This window comes from Pelophylax lessonae (genome assembly GCF_965119305.1).
Source record: "Pelophylax lessonae genome assembly, chromosome: 5".
Classification (NCBI taxonomy): domain Eukaryota; kingdom Metazoa; phylum Chordata; class Amphibia; order Anura; family Ranidae; genus Pelophylax; species Pelophylax lessonae.
In genome coordinates, this window is record NC_138772.1 from 460706680 (window position 1) to 460724814 (window position 18135).

General features: G+C 44.1%; 1 protein-coding gene across 1 annotated transcript in view; it reads left to right on the plus strand.

The window, feature by feature from the left end:
* The window catches only part of LOC309555716 (E3 ubiquitin-protein ligase RNF31-like), a 118267-nt gene that overhangs the window by 60704 nt on the left and 39428 nt on the right, over positions 1–18135 (plus strand). Inside the window, exons 6-11 of the mRNA XM_082257775.1 lie at positions 3464–3628; positions 4912–5094; positions 6805–6903; positions 8735–8824; positions 10293–10389; positions 12595–12713. Coding sequence (XP_082113901.1) covers positions 3464–3628; positions 4912–5094; positions 6805–6903; positions 8735–8824; positions 10293–10389; positions 12595–12713 — 753 coding nt within the window. The remainder of the gene's footprint in view (positions 1–3463; positions 3629–4911; positions 5095–6804; positions 6904–8734; positions 8825–10292; positions 10390–12594; positions 12714–18135) is intronic.

Below are 18135 nucleotides of genomic sequence, written 5' to 3' on the forward strand. Positions count from 1 at the left end.
AGTTTGCAAAGCAATCTTGCCTAAGGACCAGCAGGGAGCAAGGAGGACAGTGTGAGTACATCAGCACACCCAGGGGGTTCACAAGGGGAGAGACTGCCACATGTAGCAAGCTTTTCAGGATGACAGCATTCTGCTTAACCCTTCCTATACCTTGCCCTGGGAACTCTTCAAAGCAGCCAGGTGGGCTGGTAGTTCCTGCAGGCAGTCGAGCTGGGAATAGTGTCCACGGTGGAGTTGGAGATACTCCTGTATGCATTGGTGTGCGCAGCCTATTGCATTGGGGTGTGCACACACTCGAGAACAGAGAAACACATGTGTGTATATGAGCAGAGCAGTGAACGGTGTGTCAATAGAGCAGAGATTTGTGTCAGTAGGGCAGTGGACGGTGTCATTAGTTTTTTATTTTTATTATTTACAAAAAAAAAATGTATTATCTTTTTTACAATTTTTTATTTTTTTTGCAGCCCTGTTGAGGGGCTTTGGTGAAATATCAAGAGTCTAAACAAACCCCTGATGTCTCACTTTTGAGACAGAGAAAGGGACTGTGGAAAAAGTCCCTTTCTCTGCAGCCTCAGCTGCACTGGACAGTGAGTGTTATGCTGAACAGCTTCCTGTTCATTCACAAACTGAAGCATAGTAAACATAGTTCCTCCCTAGCATCAATGCGCTTTGGTGGGAGGCCACCAGTCTGGGAAAGGTAAGGCAGTTGAGACCCATCAATAACTGCTGTTTAATTGGTATGTGATCTGATGAAGCACTGAGCAGCTTTTATCTGGGGAGGGGTTGGAGCTGTGACTTAGGCCTCCTTCACACCAGCGGACGGATTTGATCAGCCTGTGCGTTTTTCAGGCAGACCCAGTTGGACCACCCATTATTATCTATGGGGAGGCAGATGTAAAAGGACATAAGTCCATTTACACTTACCTGCATCCAATCCGGGCCACCAAAAACAGACAGATGGGTATTCGTTCCTTATCCGTCTAGCGGATAGGATCAGATGGCAGTTGGATGGAAATAGACAAACAATTACTTTCCATCCGACCACCCCATAGACAACTGCGGGCTGTTTCCATGCCCCCTCTGCATAGCAGAGGTCATACGGACTGGTCAACCAATTGCTCAGCGGGGATAAGCGGACAGATCCCCCTCTGAGCAGGCGGATCCGCATGACAGAGTCTGCCCTGTGTGAAAGGGGCCTTAGAAATACTTTATTGTAATGAGTTATGATTGTTCTTTTAAGGCCCCTTTCCCATGAGTGTTCTGATCAGGCCCGCACATACCACCCACCGCTATGCACTCTCCATCCCTCTCCTGCCCACCCCCATACAATCTGCACCCCTCTCTTGCAAAAATCACCCACCGCCATACACACCGCACCCCTCTCCTGTACATACTACCCACCACCATACTCCCCACCCCTCTCCTACCCACCCCCATACAATCTGCACCCCTCTCCTGCAAAAATCACCCTCCTCCATACACACTGCACCCCTCTCCTGTACATACTACCCACCACCATACACTCTGCACCCTTCTTCTGCACATACCACCCACCGCCATACACTCCACACCCCTCTCCTGCACGTATCACCAACCGACATACACTCCATACCCCACTCCTGCACTTACCACCCACCACCAAACACTCCGCACCCCACTCCTGCACATACCACCCACCGATATACACTCCGCACCGCTCACCTGCACATACCACCTACCACCATACATTCTACACCCCTCTCCTGCACATATCACCCACAGCCATACACTCCATATTCCCACTCCTGCACATACCACCCACCGCCATATACTCTGCACTACACTCCTGCACATACCACCTACCACCATAAACTCTGCACCACTTTCCTGTACATACCACCCACCTCCATACATTCTGCAACCCTCTCCTGCATATATCACCCACCTGTATACACTCTGTACCCCTATTCTGCACATACCAACCACCGACATACACTCCGCACCCCAATCCTGCACCTACCTCCCACCACCATACACTACTCACCGCTCTCCTGCACATATCTTCCACCACCAAACACATTGCAACCCTTTCCTGCACATACCACCCACTGCCATACTCACCGCACCCCTATCCTGCACATACCAGCCTTTCTCTGCCTCTTCTATTTTCCACTCTTACTACAGAGCATGACATGTATATGTAGAAAGAGCGCCAAGCCTAAATTGCCAATAAACCCAGCAAGCATGCACCACATCCCTGTATATAACATAGAACGAAGGAGTGAAGGTATACCACAACCCACGGACTCTAATTGAGCCCCAATTTCATACCAGACCAAAGGATCTGGTATGGTCTGGGGGGGACTCCACGCCATTCTGTTTTTTTTTTTTTTCATTTTGGTGTGGGGTTCCCTTTCAAGGTCCATACCAGACTGAAAGGGCCTGGTATGGATCTTGAGGGGGGACCCCAGGCCATTTTATTTTTTAATTTTGGCGTGGAGTTCCCCTTCAAGATCCTCAGAGCATAAGTCGCATGCTACAAGTTGGATCATGATGATCTGACTTGGATGCAACTTCCATTGAAATCAATGGGCTGAAAGTCAGCTCAGTTAAGACGGCTCTCGTAGGGAACCATTGATTTTGACATGTAAAAAAAAAACGCTTGATACGGCATGTCGCATGTACACTTGAACTACTTTGAACGCTGGCTGTGGTAAAATGCAAAATGTGGCAAAATTGCACCACGATTTTACAGCGATTTTGCAGGTTTTGCGGCCTGCGGTCAAAACGTTCCTATCCTAAACACAATTTTTCCGTGTTCAGGAGAGGGATGTTAGGGGAGCTTGAACCTCCCTTAACTGCAGCAGCTCCTAAACTATCCTAAAAGCCTATGTGTACATGGACACATAAGCTTATATTGAGGTGAGTTTAGGAGCAAAAAAACACCAAAAGCTCCTTAACTCAAGTTTAGGAGCTGCCAGTATGCATGGAGCCTAACTGGCCTTCAGAACCTGCTGGCCCTGTATTTTTTGCAGCTTTAAAATGCCTATGCCACTTACAGCTCTTAAAAGCCTATGTGTGCATGGACACATAGAATAACACGGAGAGGCGTTTTTAAGCTGCAAAAAAAAAAAAAAGTCTGACGCTGGTAAAAGCAGCTGTAAAAACGCCCTGTGTGCATGGGGACTAAAAATGGACCAGGAAAAGGTGAATCACCTGAAACTCTGTGCAGAGTAACCTAGGCCCAGTAGGCTGCTGTAATTGATTGGTACAGGTATTACCGCAGTGTCAGCAACATTATGATGCCCATGGCACTGCAGCCGGAGGAAACAAAACATGACACAGGGGTTGTGGCAGGGAAGAAAACAAAATATGCTGTGGAAAAATCTAACTATTGCTAATATCTGATCATGTAAACCTTACGACATGCTTTATTTTCTTTTCATTGGTTCAGCTGGAATTTATTTTTATTTTTTTGTTACAGGAAATAAAACAAGAAATCTTCGAACAATTATGTATAGTGAACAAGGGCTCCTGGAGCCAGGAAGATATAGAAGAGGCTGTTTCATCATGTCCAGATTACAACTCTGCTCTCCAGTATCTCTCGCATGATTGCCCCTTATGCTGTGACCAATATCCATTTTCCAAGGTATTTAGTTTTCTACCAGTTTATTATATGGTGATTTATTATAGGGGAAATGAGAACCTAGGTTGGGATTAGGTAGGTTCATGACCCAGCATCAGGGCCGGCCTTAGGTGTTCAGGCGCCCTGTTCGAGCTAATCCTGTGGCGCCCCCCCCCCGCGCTTTTTCTTGCACCTCTTTTATTTGACTTTTTTTTTTATGATCACTAATAACTTAGCCCCCCTTACATCAGAGACCCCCCACACAGAGCCCCCTTTACATCAGAGACCCCACACACAAAGTCCCCCTTAATTTAGAGCCCCCCTACATCAGAGAGCACCCACACAGAGCTCCCCCTCACATCAGAGACCCCCACACAGAGCCCCCCTCACATCAGAGATCCCCCACACAAAGCCCCCCTCACATCAGAGACCCCCACATCAGAGAACCCCTCACATCAGAGACACCCCACACAAAGCCCCCCTCACATCAGTGACCCCCCACACAGAGCCCCCTTAAATCAGAGACCCCCCCACACAAAGCCCCCCTTACATCAGAGACCCCCGCATCAGAGAACCCCAACATCAGAGACCCTCCACACAAAGCCCCCCTCACATCAGAGACCCCCCACACAAAGCCCCCCTTACATCAGAGACCCCCCCACACATCAGAGACTCCCCACACAAAGCCCCCCCTGGGTTGAAATATAGCTCTCTTACACTTTCTACCATTGATAGATTTGTTCAGGGGTAGGCATACTGCCTGTGCAGCATTTGCTTCTGCATAGAGCAGAAAACAAGAAGAGGGGGAACCCATCATATTGGTGCAACATGGGGCTAAAAGGGGGTCTGCTAGCACAATTAAGAAGGCAGTATCTTTCTGGTCCATAAGTTAGATCAGCACCCAATCAAGATAAAGGTTATGGATTGTGGAAAGAGATCAGAACTACTGTTGTACCATTATTGGGTGTAACCACCCTTTGTCTTCAAACCAACATCAATTCTTTTAGGTACACTTGCACACAGTTTTTGAAGGAACTAGGCAGGTAGGTTGTTACAAACATCTTGGAGAACTAGCCAAGGATCTTCTGTGGATGTAGGCTGCCTCAAATCCTTCTGTCTCTTTATGTAATTCCAGACAGACTCAAGGATGTTGAGAAATATACTGTATATACTGTATATACTGTATATTTACAATGGTAGTGCTGACTATGCCAGTGAGGATACAGCTACACAATAAAGATAGAGATTTGGCAAATGTACTAAAGTCCCGTCCCCATGGCTAATTTATCACATTTATTTTCTTACAGTTCGTGAAGATGACACATTGCAATTGTTCTTTATGTGAGCAGTGTTTCATTCATCATTTCTCCTCTGTCATCAAAGAGAAAAGTATTATACATGTGGTCTGCCCACTTTGCAAGAAACCAGAACTGGAGAAAAACGGGAACTCTGAGGAATCTATGGAGTTCTTCAACTTTCTGGATATCCAGGTTCCAAAAATACAAATGTTAACAAATTGTAAATTTAATATAAGGTACCCATAAGATAGGGTCTAAGGCTGGAGGGGCAGAGGCAGCAGCCCCAATGTGCTGCATTTTCTGGGGGTTAAATTCAGAGACATTTAAATTGTCTGTGTTGAGTCCATGAGCAACTCCTCTCAGTGGTGCCTCCTGCTAACCTCATAGTGCCCACATGGAAGAAAAATATATTTAACCGGTTGCCGACTGCGCACAGTATATTTACTGCGGCAGTCAGCCCCGGCCAGGCAGAGTGACGTAGACCTACGTCGCTCGCCTGTCACTGGGATTGGAGCCAATAGCGGGCGAGCGCGCCCGCCTCGGCTCATTCAGGGAGGAGTGCGGGCGTGTGACCGGCGGACCCGATGTCCGCCGGTCACTCGCCGATCGTCGGTACAGCGGGAGAAAGGCAGAGCGGCTTATGTAAACAAGCCGCCTGTCATTCTCTCCTGTGTAAAAGTGGAGATCAGACTGTTCTACTATGTAGAACCGTTGATCTTTGTTTTTACACCAATAGCCATGTCCCACTACAGTTAGAATCACGCCCCTAGGACACACTTAACCCCTCCCTGTCCAATACAGTTAACCCCTTCCCTGCCAGTGTCATTTTTGCAGTAACAGTGCATATATATAGCACTGATTACTGCAGTAATGTCACTGGTACCTCCAAAAGTGTCAAAAATGTCAGTCAAGGGTCCGATCTGTCCGCCGCAATGTCGCAGTACCGCAAAAAAAATCACAGATCGCCGCCATTACTCGTTAAAAAAAAAAAACACCAAAAATGACAAAAATCTTTCCCTTTGTTAGTAAACGCGATAACTTTTGCGCAAACCAATCAAAATACGCTTTTTGCGATTTTTTTTTTTTTTTACCAAACATATGTAGCATAAAACAATTTGGCCGAAAATGTTAAAAAATTTTGATTTTTACATTTTTTTGGGGGGGAATTTCATATAAAAAAAAGTGAAAAATATTGTTATTTATGCAAAAATTACGCTCTTTTTTTGTTTATAGCACATGATCAAAAAATCGCACAGGTGATCAAATACCACCAAAAGAAAGCTATGTTTGTGGGAAAAAAAGGACGTGAAATTCGTTTAGGTACAGTGTCGCACGACCGCGCAATTGTCCGTTAAAGTCACGCAGTAAAAAAATCGCAAAAAAACCCATGGTCAGGAAGGGGGTAAAATCTTCCGGGGCTTAAGTGGTTAAAATATATTTTTAAAAAAATTATTTTTCCCCCCAAATATATTGGAAATATATTTGAAATGCTATAATTTTGGCCATATTCAATATATTTCTAAAACATTTTCCCTAAATATATTGGAAATATATTTTTCTTCCATATGGGGGGAAATGCTTTCTCATGGCTAAAGCAGTAAAAGCAGTATAGTAACATCTTCTTAGCCTAGGCAACGTCATCACTTGACTGAAGCTTATGGACTGCTTTATAATGATAGAGAGAGGATCTTTTTAAAACTGTATGATTGCTGCACATTGTGTCACATTAGGTATAGGTATATTTACACAGACTTGTAAAGTTTCTGGAAGGTCAAATTTAAGACAAACATAGCAATAAGGGAACTGTGGTAGCAATAAGAGAATTGGTCTATCTGTAACCCATTATCCAGAAGATTGGAAATGTATACTGTGCACATAACTGCTTTTTATTTTGTTTTACAGATCCATCACTATCTTGACCAGGCAACCCATGATTTATTTCAAAGAAAGCTGAGAGACAGAGCACTAATGGAGATTCCTGAATTCAGCTGGTGCAGTCATGTAAGCTTCAGAAACGGAGTGATTTTTCTAGAATTGGCATTAGCAAATGGATAGAAAATAAGATATCGTATAGCAATCTCCGGTGTCAAATTTGAGGTCTACATATGACCTCTTAAAAAAGTGAAACTTAATGATTCTGGGAATTGTATAAACTGTTTTTCCCTCAAGACATAAAGTAACTAATCTTCTACCGTTAAAATAGTTTATAAGTTTACAACCTATTTATTAAATGGAGAGACATTACATAAAATAAAACTGTACACTCCATCCAGAACTCAAGATGGACTGTTGCATTGTCTAGCCTGATCTAGCGACAGTCACATGTCTATGTCTAGAGTTAAGGCCCGTAACTGCCAGCCAACTCTGACTTTTCGGCTGACAAAATCCTGATGTGCAGGCTATAAAATTTTTGTGGTCCATAATACAACGTCTGATTTTCGTCTCATTAGTACAGATTTCGACGGAAAAAAATCTTAAAGCGGAGTTCCGGGCACAAAATCGATATTTTTTTTTTGTGCCCCTCCGCTAGTTAGACATCACCTGAAAAGGAATTGGATAGTTAGGTTTTTTTTTTTTGTTTACTCACCTCGTAATTGAAGATCGTAAATACTCACCTCAGAGTACTTCCTCCCTCAGCGCCGCGGCTCACCCGTCACTTCCTGTCTCGCGATGATTCCTGGGAGCTGAACGTCATCGCTCCCAGGAATCAATGCGACAATGCAGGCGCATTCTGGGACAAGAAGACGCGGAAGAAGACACAGAAGAGGACCGCCCACAAGAGAGATGGAAACGCTGTGGAAGGAATTTTATAAGTAAGTATTTCTTCTAAAAGGTAAGTGCGAACCAGGACAGATCAGAGGCTAGCCATTGTGGAATGTGCTAGCCCTGACTGTCCCGGGGGTATGTTTATTGAAAAATGACTTCTGTGCCCGGAACTCCGCTTTAAGAGCAAGACTAGGCATGCTCAGAGACGAAAGAACACATGCAAAGCAATCCAACACATGACATCACTTCTGAAGTAGAATTCTGTCGTACGGGAAAATTCGTATGAAAATGACCTCTTCACTTTCCACATCAGACTAGCATGCCACAAAAAACGGACGACAGATCGTTCGATAATCTGATCGCGTGTACGGGGCTTTACTGACAGATACTGTTTTTCAAGGCATCTGGGAGGAAACAGTGATTTTGACAGGTTAAAAAACCTTGTGTGATCACTATTGTTTTCCCTAATGAACAGGCAGGAGTCTGTAGGCTGCTTACCCTTTCCTGCTTCATAGGCCTAAACATGAATGGTCAACCAAGGCCAATATCTTGTTTAGGAACCTGTCAGAAATGTGGATGTAGAGGTGTGATCCAACCAACCTCTACTGTCTGTGCCATCCTAAAAGCTGTCCATAGGCATGGCATGAGCATCTCTTGAGTCAGCCAGTACTGAGTGGAAAATCATCACATATATATGATAATATGATAGAAGGACATGCTAACCTTCTTAGGTCCTTGTAGGGCGTACACAATATGTGTTCTACAATTATATGAAAGCCATAGACTAGCTCTCTCAAAGAGGGAAAAATAAACTAGACAGGTGAGAAAGCCATGTCCAGTCACTATTGTCCCCTCTGAGCTGCCTACCTAAACCAACCTCCTCTATTATATAATGTGTACATACTGTTTGGCACTTCCAAATACTTAACTGTGGTGACATTGTTCTACACCATGGCACTGGTGGGGTATGTACAGATTTTTATATATGTTTCGTTGCAGACATGTCTTAAAGGAAGTCGCAATGAAAATGTTTTTAATATTTCTCAATCTGTTTCACATTTTTTAGTGTCCTTTTGGAGTTCTACACGAGAGAGACACATTAAAAATGGAATGTCCAACTTGCAATAAAAGCACTTGTTTCAGCTGCAAGCAGCCAGTAAGTATTTAATAAATAATTATGCAGCAAGTATTATATTTTAACACAAAAAGGTAAGGATAAGTGTCCCCTATATATTACAGTTCATCTGAACTGAACTATGCAACATTTAAAGTAACTCTTAGGGTCCTTTCACACGAGCGATCAGATCAGATCTGCCGGTCAGTTTTTTAGGCAAGTCTCATAGTTTTTCAACTTAAAGAGGAAGTAAACCTGTAAAGACAAAGGCATAATGAGCTAGTATGCATCGCATACTAGCTCATTATGAAGTACTTACCTAAAAACAAAGCCCCCGCAGTGCTGACAGGACGGCTGACATCTGATTGGCCGGCGGCGCGATTACATCACTCCCGCGCATGCGCGCGGGAGCTGCCGTCCACGGCACTGGGCTCTGAAGGAACGGCACGGGTGGCCGTTCCTTCAGAGCGCATGCGCCGATTAAGTCATCGGCTGCATGCACTGTAAATATCTCCTAAACGGTGCATGTTTAGGAGATTTTTATAGCACCTATAGTTAAGCCTTAATATAGGCTTACCTATAGGTAAAAGTCTTTAAAGTGGGTTTACAACCACTTTAATGCATTCTATGCATTAAGGTGAAAAACCTTTTCTGCTTCACCTGCCCCCCAGACTCCCGCTTTTTCTTACCTGAACCCGATCGTTCCAGTGACAAGCACAACCCCAGCAGCTCCAGCCACTGTCTCGGGTCCTCATTGGATAGATTGATAGCAGTGGGTGCCATTGGCTCCCGCTGCTGTCAATCAAATCTGGTGACAAGGGAGCGGGGGTCGGGGCTGAGTCCTGCTGTCTTTGACAATGGACGCAGCAGCAAGACTCCGGAGTGTGCACGGATGACCCCATGAAAATTGGCTCTCCATGGGGGCACCCGAAGAAGAGGAGGAGCCAGTAGCGATGATGGGGCACCCCCCAGAAAGGTGGATCTGAGCTCTTCTGTGCAAAACCTTGGCACAGAAGAGGTAATTATAACATGTTAGTTATTGAAATTAAAAAAAAAACGTTTACAATCACTTTAATATATGAGCAAAGCTGCCCGGGCCTCCCTGTAGAGCTGATGGGGACTAGGCCCGATACTGAAGGGCCGGCTGTACTGCCTTTTCAGTGGCCCTGATCTCTGGTGCATGCTAACGTAATGGGCAAACCTTGGGGCTACTGCTTGTAAAATGTTAGTTCTTCGGTGTAAAAACCAACCAGCCTCCAATGTCTTTGGCATGTATAATGAAAATATTAGCTGTCAGTAAATATGTAATACCAAGCTTTACTTAGTTAACCAAGAAAGCATTGTACCCAGTTGAGCTTTAGGGGCCTTCCTGGCTGTTCCTAATGAACAAAAAAGATTAGGTTTATTATTCTAATTTGATATCCAGATTCTTTAAGACACACTACAAACATTGCAAGTGCAGCATTTTTCTGTGCAGAATAGTGATTATCTCTTGCTCTGTATCACACAGTGGGAAGACATACATGAGACGATGAGCTGCGAGGAATTCAAATTGTGGAAGCTACAAAACCAGGAACTGGATGAATTTCTTTTTAAAAATGGGATAGGTATTATAATTATAGCAATCAACATTTGCATTTTTAGTAGATTTATTGCCCTGAAGTACAAAGTACATGTAGGAAGTCTGCAGATGGAAGTGGAAAATGTGTGCAGATAAGTAAAAGGGAATCTAAAAGGCTTTTAAGTGAAGCCCTATGCCCTGTTTTTCCATGATTACTAGGTTTATTTGTATACAGCGAGCTTTGTCTGCATTTTGTAATAGTGAAAATCTTCCTTGTACTTTGCATGTCAGCTAAAACGATCAACCCTGTAAAAAAAAGAAAAACATGTAGGCTGTAGGGGGGTGGCCCAGGCAGCAGACACCCCAAAGAGAAGGCATAAATACCAGAGTCTAGGCAGCGACTCAGAAGTTATGCGGTACTTGCAGGGAGCGATGCACAAAGACCAGTAGCACCTGGTGCAGAGGGCGGCTGGAAGGCAGATGCAGCAGAGAATAGTGGCGGAAAGTTTCTCTTTTGAAGCTCTGATGACATTCTCTATGTTGAACATCTCCCTAAGCTAGGCAAACTCTCCCTGGCAAATGGGTTCCTGTCCCTAACCTAGCCACACACAAAAATGTGTGCCAACAGCAGTGAGACAGTGCTTTTTATAATCACTGCCCTTACTAAAGATATTTGCAGGGGTCACTCAGGTGGCAGAGTCCAATCGGACAACAGCCCACCTGATGACCCAAATAGATGCCCAAAAGGAATGTCTATTATTCCTTACTCCTCTCTCTTGGCAGCATGGCCGCAACAGCCCCACCTGTGCAGGGAGGTCAGACTGCACCTGCCTATAAAGAGACTGGAAGTATGTTGTCCAGACATCAGTGTAATGGCATACCAAAGGATGTGTGATCTGTGCAAAGCAACAGGTTCACTTTAACCCCCCATACCCATCAGGCTATATATTTCACTTTCCACCCTATCCAGAGAATGGTTTGCATTCATTTAGAAAATGCAAAGTGTACTCTCTCTGTAGAGCCAGGGAGACAGACATTACTAAACTCATAGTATTGAACGAAACACTGAAGGAGTGACTATGGCACCCCTTTCAGGGGTATACTTTATGGTTTGTCATACTAGCTCTTCTCAATTCCACCATAAATGGATACTCATTCATAGAATACTAAAGATTTACTACAAGTTATACAATGTGTAGCACTGACCCCACAGGACCTGCTGAATAGTGTCCTGACAGGCTCCCCTGATTACTAGCACATGGTTACCTTTAGATAAAGTCCCTGGATCCCTTCTTGCTCCCGATGGCTCGTCACACAAATCAACAGTCTAGGGATGTTGGTTTTTTGTTATTTATTTGTGATTGGGATAGGAGAAGGGAATAGTGGGATACTCCAACTGAACTATTCACACTGGTTGAGGACTTCTATCTTCAGGACTTTCTTAGGAATTAGGAACAGCCAGGCTGTTAATCCACTTTGCCACAAGTGTAGATGGGGTTAAGTCTCTTGCTCTCTTTACTCTCTGACAAGACAACTTATCTTCAGGACACTCTCACTAGCATCCCCTTTCAAATGACACCCATCCGCTGACTATCCTAGGAGCAGGGGTGGCCACCCTCAGGTCATTCCCCTTGACACAAGATTCTGTACTCACTGTACTGCCAAGACAGATTCTCCAGTGTCTCCCCTCTCAGTCAGCTTCTCTGGACCTCTGGGTTCAGTTCCTCTCTGCTACTCTTCAGGCCCTCAGGATGACCCCTGAAGGCCACATGGCACCTCTACAGAGGAGGAGGCAGCCGCTCCCTCCCTCCGGGACTCCGCTATCCACCCAAAAGACCCTGAGCACATGTGCTCCTGGCTTTTATACAGTATCCCACCATGCACCAAGGCACTCTCTAGATAGAATGAGTTTCATTCTGAGCACAATGAGCAGACCTCACTAACAGGTTCTGCTCTCTGGTAGGTAGAGAACTATATAGATTTACCTGCAGCTCTTCTTATAAGCAGACAGAGCTCAAACTATCCTTTCGCACTAGCACCTACCTAGGAGGGTGCTACAAATGTATTCACACCACATACTGTATATATCTTGTATGATGAGAAGTGCATGTTTGATTAAACAATGTGTGTGTTTCTTTATAATATTCATTGCTTTGCAGAGAAGGAATAATACGTATTCATATAAAATGCATAGCTTGTGATCACAACACAAGTTATCTCAGTTTTTTTTCTTTTTTTAAAATCTGTACAGAATGTCCTTCCTGTAAATTCCAGTTTGAATTGTGGAAAGGAGGATGTCTACACTTCAAGTGCACACAGTGTCAGTGTGAATTCTGCGGTGGGTGCAAGCAACGCTTTCATCAGGGACAGGTTAGAAAAATCATTTGTTCTCTGCTGGCAAAGTAAGGCTTAATTTACATTTGCAGTTGGGGATGGTTAAAACAAGTAGTTGAGCTGCATTTTTGCCCCCTGCCTCCCCCAACTGCTCCCTCCTAAGCTGCAAAGGCAACTGCCAGGTGTACTTGCGCAGTATCTGTGATGCTTAAGAATCGCAATGTAGCAACATTTATCCTCACTGTCGTGCTCATCTGAACACAACCCATTCAGCTGAATGGGTCCATGCCATAACTCCATGCAATGCATGTAGTTGCAGGGCGGTGATGTGGGTTTTTAGGGTTTAAAACAGGTGATGAGGAGGAGACATAATGCCTCCTCACTCTCCGTCAAATGTCCTCTGAAGAGCAATCCATGGTTTTTGACTTTATATACTGTATACTTTAAACCTTGAAATGTAGAAGACGGTCTACTTGGGATTTCTGTTTTTCATCCTGTCATTGCCGTAAATGATTCCATGGGAATTCATGGAAACCTCTGCATAAGCAGGTGCTTCCAAAAGGTTCTGTGTGTTAAAAGGGTTTCTCCTGCTATGTTATATACTCTAGGTTTGGTCATTTTAAAGGATAAGTCCAGGCAAAAACCTAACTATTGCTAAACCTGCTCTGTGCCACATTCTAAACCCAATCTATCTAACCCTGTAAAGCAAAAATCACTGTACTTACCTATTTTGCAGCCGATCGGGTCCAGTCCCACACTGAGCTGTCAGCGGTGGCTTCAGCGTGGAGGTGGGTGCAGGAGAGGCACTTGACAATGGAAGCCCTACCAACTCTATGAGTGACATGATTTCCCATTAATTTCACAGCCATTGTCGGTCCTCTCCTGCACAGAGCTTCTGTCGCTGAAGACCGGACTGGATCGGGTGTAGAAAAGGTAAGTACATAGATTTTAGCTTTACAGTGTTAGATAGAATAGTCTTAGAATGTGGCACAGAGCAGGTTTACCATTAGTCAGGTTTTGCCTGAACCTATTCTTTAACTGTGTTTATGTGTAAAAGCCATTTGCGAAAGCGTAGGTGTCCTCGGTTGATCTGTTGAGCTGGAGGTTCCTGAGAAAGAAGAGTTAACATTGCTGGCTAGGTTTTTTGTGCACTTTTTTGGGAAGGTTACAGCCCCCCCAGATCATACCATATAAAAGGGCTCATTAGTGCTCTGAGGGAGTTGGGTAGGGTCAGTTAGAGAAAGACTGCCAAAATGTAGCCGTCATGCTGTCGGTCTGAACCACTCTTTGGGGGGAGCCCAGTCGGGAGTTCCCAGTGGGGTCTGGAGCCTGTTGATATTTATTGACTTGTGCTACCTTATGCTTGGCCCTGCTTATGGAATGATGCTACCTCTTGTGGATTAGCTGCTAATTATGGACTCTTGCCTTGAGAGGGATTTTTATGGACTCTACTGCCGAATTCAGTGGGGCACTACTCAGGGGCACTAGAGAAATTTGTACAGAAAAGTGCATGGAAGATGTTTTTGAGAACTGTTCATTAGGTACCTTTAACTACTTCAGTAAAAGATCTTTATGGTTCATCTAATCTGCCTGGTCTGAAGTCTCTAAAATGGTGCATATAAGGCACATTAAAAGAACAGGTCTTATAACAGGGGACTGAAGAGGTTAGAGAAGATGCAGTACAAAGATCAAATTAACAGAGGAGCTGTTCTAAGTAGGCTAAATTGCTGTTGCTAATGGCTATGGTATTTCTGTCACTTGCTAAACCAGCTAACCAACCAAGAAAAGGGTTACATGGCAGGGGTGATGGATTGTAACGCTCCTGCGTTTCTTATATGGTGTGGATTTTCAGCTGCAGAAATAGATCCACGTCAGTAGTCATGTAAGAGATATGCTGAGATACCATTCCCAACCTCAATGACTCATCATGTGTGGAAGGTCTTATTTCAGCCAGTAAATACACACAGTTAGCAAGCTGGTTCCTAGAATGACTTTATGTATGTGTTAACACAATGATGAAGGTTGAGGGATAGGTTGAGTGGAGGTGATAGGTGATAGACACTTGAAGGTGAGACAGTAGCAGATGGATGCAGGAAGGTTTAGCAATGTTGTATGATAGCAGATGATAGAATAGCAGGTGGACATACAAAAGAGATCAACCCAGTGCAGAAAAGTAGCAGAAGTCTCAAGAGCTAGCAATCTAGTTTATGCAGATGTAATAAACAGTCTTTACTATGCAGAGCTAGATAGTGTAAGCTTAGTATAAGTTTATAGAGAATTCCCCTGCGGGGTACTTAGCACTATTAGCGATACAGCCGAAGGGTGGTTCAGGAGAGGCGGATGATCCAGTAGCGGGATAAAGGGATCAGCGCAGCGAGGTTCCGTCAGCGAAGTAAGCTTGCAAGCATGGAAGCTTCAAGCAAGGTTAGCATCAAAGTAAGGGTGTTTGAACGAACACATGTGAGTGAGAACCGACGCCTTAAATAGCCATCTAGTCCGGCGCTGAGTGATGACAGCTCCAGTCTTAAAGGTGTATGCGCACCTTTCCAAAAGTAAATGGTAGGGTGCATACACTTGTGGAAAGTGTAATTTAGGGTACCAAAGGTACCGGAACATTACAATACCCCCCCCCCCCTTAAGGCCTGCTCCTGAAGGCCTCTGGAGCTGGTTTGTCTGGGTATCTCGCATGAAAATTGCGGATTAATCTAGGGGCATGTATGTCAGAGGTGTTTAGCCAGGTGTCGTCTTGGGGCCCATAGTTCTTCCATCTAACCAAGTACTGAAGTCTTCTTCTGTAGATACGAGAATCCAGAATCTCTTTTATCTCGTATTCTTCTCCACCTTCAACTTGTACAGGAGGGGGAGGTGGAATATTAGGCCTTATTCCTTGGTCCGGAACATGGGGTTTTAGTAGCGACACATGGAAAATGGGATGGATTTTTAGGTCCATTGGCAATGTAAGCTGCACTGCAGCTTTTCCAATAAGTTTCTTGATTGGGAAAGGTCCCAAGAACAGAGGTCCAAGCTTTTTGCTAGGGATCTTCAGTCTCAAGTTTTTTGTTGAGAGCCAAACGAGGTCCCCGATAGTATACTGTGGAGAAGGTCTTCTACGAAGATCATAGTACTTCTTTTGTTGACTGTGAGCGTGTGCAATGGTAGTATTTAGTAAACCCAGAGAATCCTTTATTTGGGAAAGATAGTCTGAGGCTACTGGGTTATTTGAAGGAAGGATGCGTGGAGGGAGAATAGAGGGATGGAACCCATAGTTCAAGTAGAACGGACTCTGCTTGGTTGTACTGTGAGTTGCGTTGTTGTAGGCAAATTCTGCCAGGGGGAGAAGATCCAACCAATCATCCTGTTGGTAAGAAGTGTAACAACGTAAATACTGCTCGATGCATTGGTTGACTCTTTCAGTCTGTCCGTTGGTCTGCGGATGGTAAGGAGAAGTGAGCTTCCGCTCAATCCGTAGTATGTGACATAGTTCTTGCCAGAATTTAGAAATAAATTGGGATCCACGGTCAGACAGAAGAGTTTTTGGGATACCATGTAATCTGAAGACATGTTTCATCAGGAGTTCTGCCGTTTGTTTGGACGAAGGTAGTCTGCGAATAGCAATGAAATGTGCCATCTTTGTCAGATGGTCCACTGACACCAAGATGGTATTAAATCCTTTGGAAGGAGGCAATTCTACGATGAAGTCCAATGACAGAACCTCCCATGGAGTTTGGGGTATTGGTAGACTGTATAGTAGACCGGATGGTCTCGTAGTGTCAATTTTGGACCTGGCACAGACATTGCATGAAGAGACGAATTTTTGTATAGATGTTTTCATGTCAGGCCACCAGAATTGCCGAGAAATCAAATTGAAAGTCTTTGTCATACCCATATGTCCTGCCATAGGCACATCATGCGATAATTCCAAGATCTTGGTGCGTAGGGTAGGTGGTATGTAAAGTTTATCGTTGTAGTAGAGGAAGCCTTCTGCATCGGTATTTAGTTGTGGTGGGGGTGAATCCAACCTTATACCATGCAGAACCTCTTCCTTCAAGGAACGGACAACTCCAATAATGCGTTTGTGAGGTATTATAGGAACGGAAGGAATTTCAAAGTAGTTTTCTTCAGTTAGTCGTGATAGTGCATCCGCCTTTTTGTTCTTATCTGCAGGTGTGTAGGTCACTAGGAAGTTAAACCTTAGAAAGAATAGTGACCATCGTACCTGTCGATGCGAGAGAGTTTTGCTAGTCTGAAGATATTGGAGGTTTTTATGGTCCGTGTATATAATTATTGGTAATTGGGTGCCTTCGAGTAAATGTCGCCAATTCTCCAGAGCCAATTTTATAGCAAGCAGTTCCTTCTCACCCACGGGGTAATTTATCTCGGGACTGCTTAGGGATTAAGAAAAAAAGGCGACTGGATGAAGTGGTGAAGTGGGGGTAGGTCGTTGGGAGAGTATTGCTCCTACTGCCAGGTTTGACGCATCTACCTCCAGAATGTATTGGAGGGATGGGTCTGGATGGCGTAATATGGGAGCGGAAGTAAACCTTGTCTTTAACAAGTGGAAAGCCTTATTTGCTTCTTCTGACCATTTAAATGGTATTTTTAAGCTAGTGAGCTGTGTGAGGGGTCTCACAATAGCAGAAAAGTTTTTTATGAACTTCCTGTAGAAATTTGAAAATCCCAGGAATCGCTGTAGCGCCTTGCGTGTAGTTGGTGTAGGCCAATCCTGAATGCAGGATATTTTACTCATGTCCATCTCGATTCCTGTTTTGGATATGATGTAGCCTAGAAAGAGTACCTCATCTTTATGGAACAAGCATTTCTTCAGCTTCACATAAAGATTATGTGCAAGCAATCTCGATAATACAAGTCTTACATGTCTTATGTGTTCAGACAGGGTCCGTGAATATATAAGTATATCGTCCAGATATACCACAACACAGACATCTAGTAAGTCTTTAAAAATATCGTTTATAAATCGTTGGAAAACTGCAGGGGCATTGCATAGGCCGAATGGCATCACAAGATATTCGAACAATCCGTATCTAGTTCTGAACGCAGTCTTCCACTCGTGCCCATCACGGATTCGAATGAGATTGTATGCTCCTTTCAGGTCTAATTTTGAAAAATAGGTAGCTCCACGCACCTGCTCAATGAGCTCAGGGATAAGCGGTAGAGGATAGCGATCTTTTATTGTGATAGCATTCAATTTCCTGTAGTCGATGATAGGTCTGAGACTTGAATCTTTATTGCGAACAAAAAAGAGTCCTGCTGCTGTGGAAGAAGTGGAAGGTCTAATAAAACCTTTTTCCAAGTTCTCATCCAAATAGGTTTTGAGATGGGCAAGTTCATCCTGTGAAAGAGGATAAACATGACCGAACGGCAATTTGCTATTTGGGAGTAGATCAATGCTACAATCATAGTCTCGATGAGGAGGTAATGCTTGAGCATTTTTCTCAAG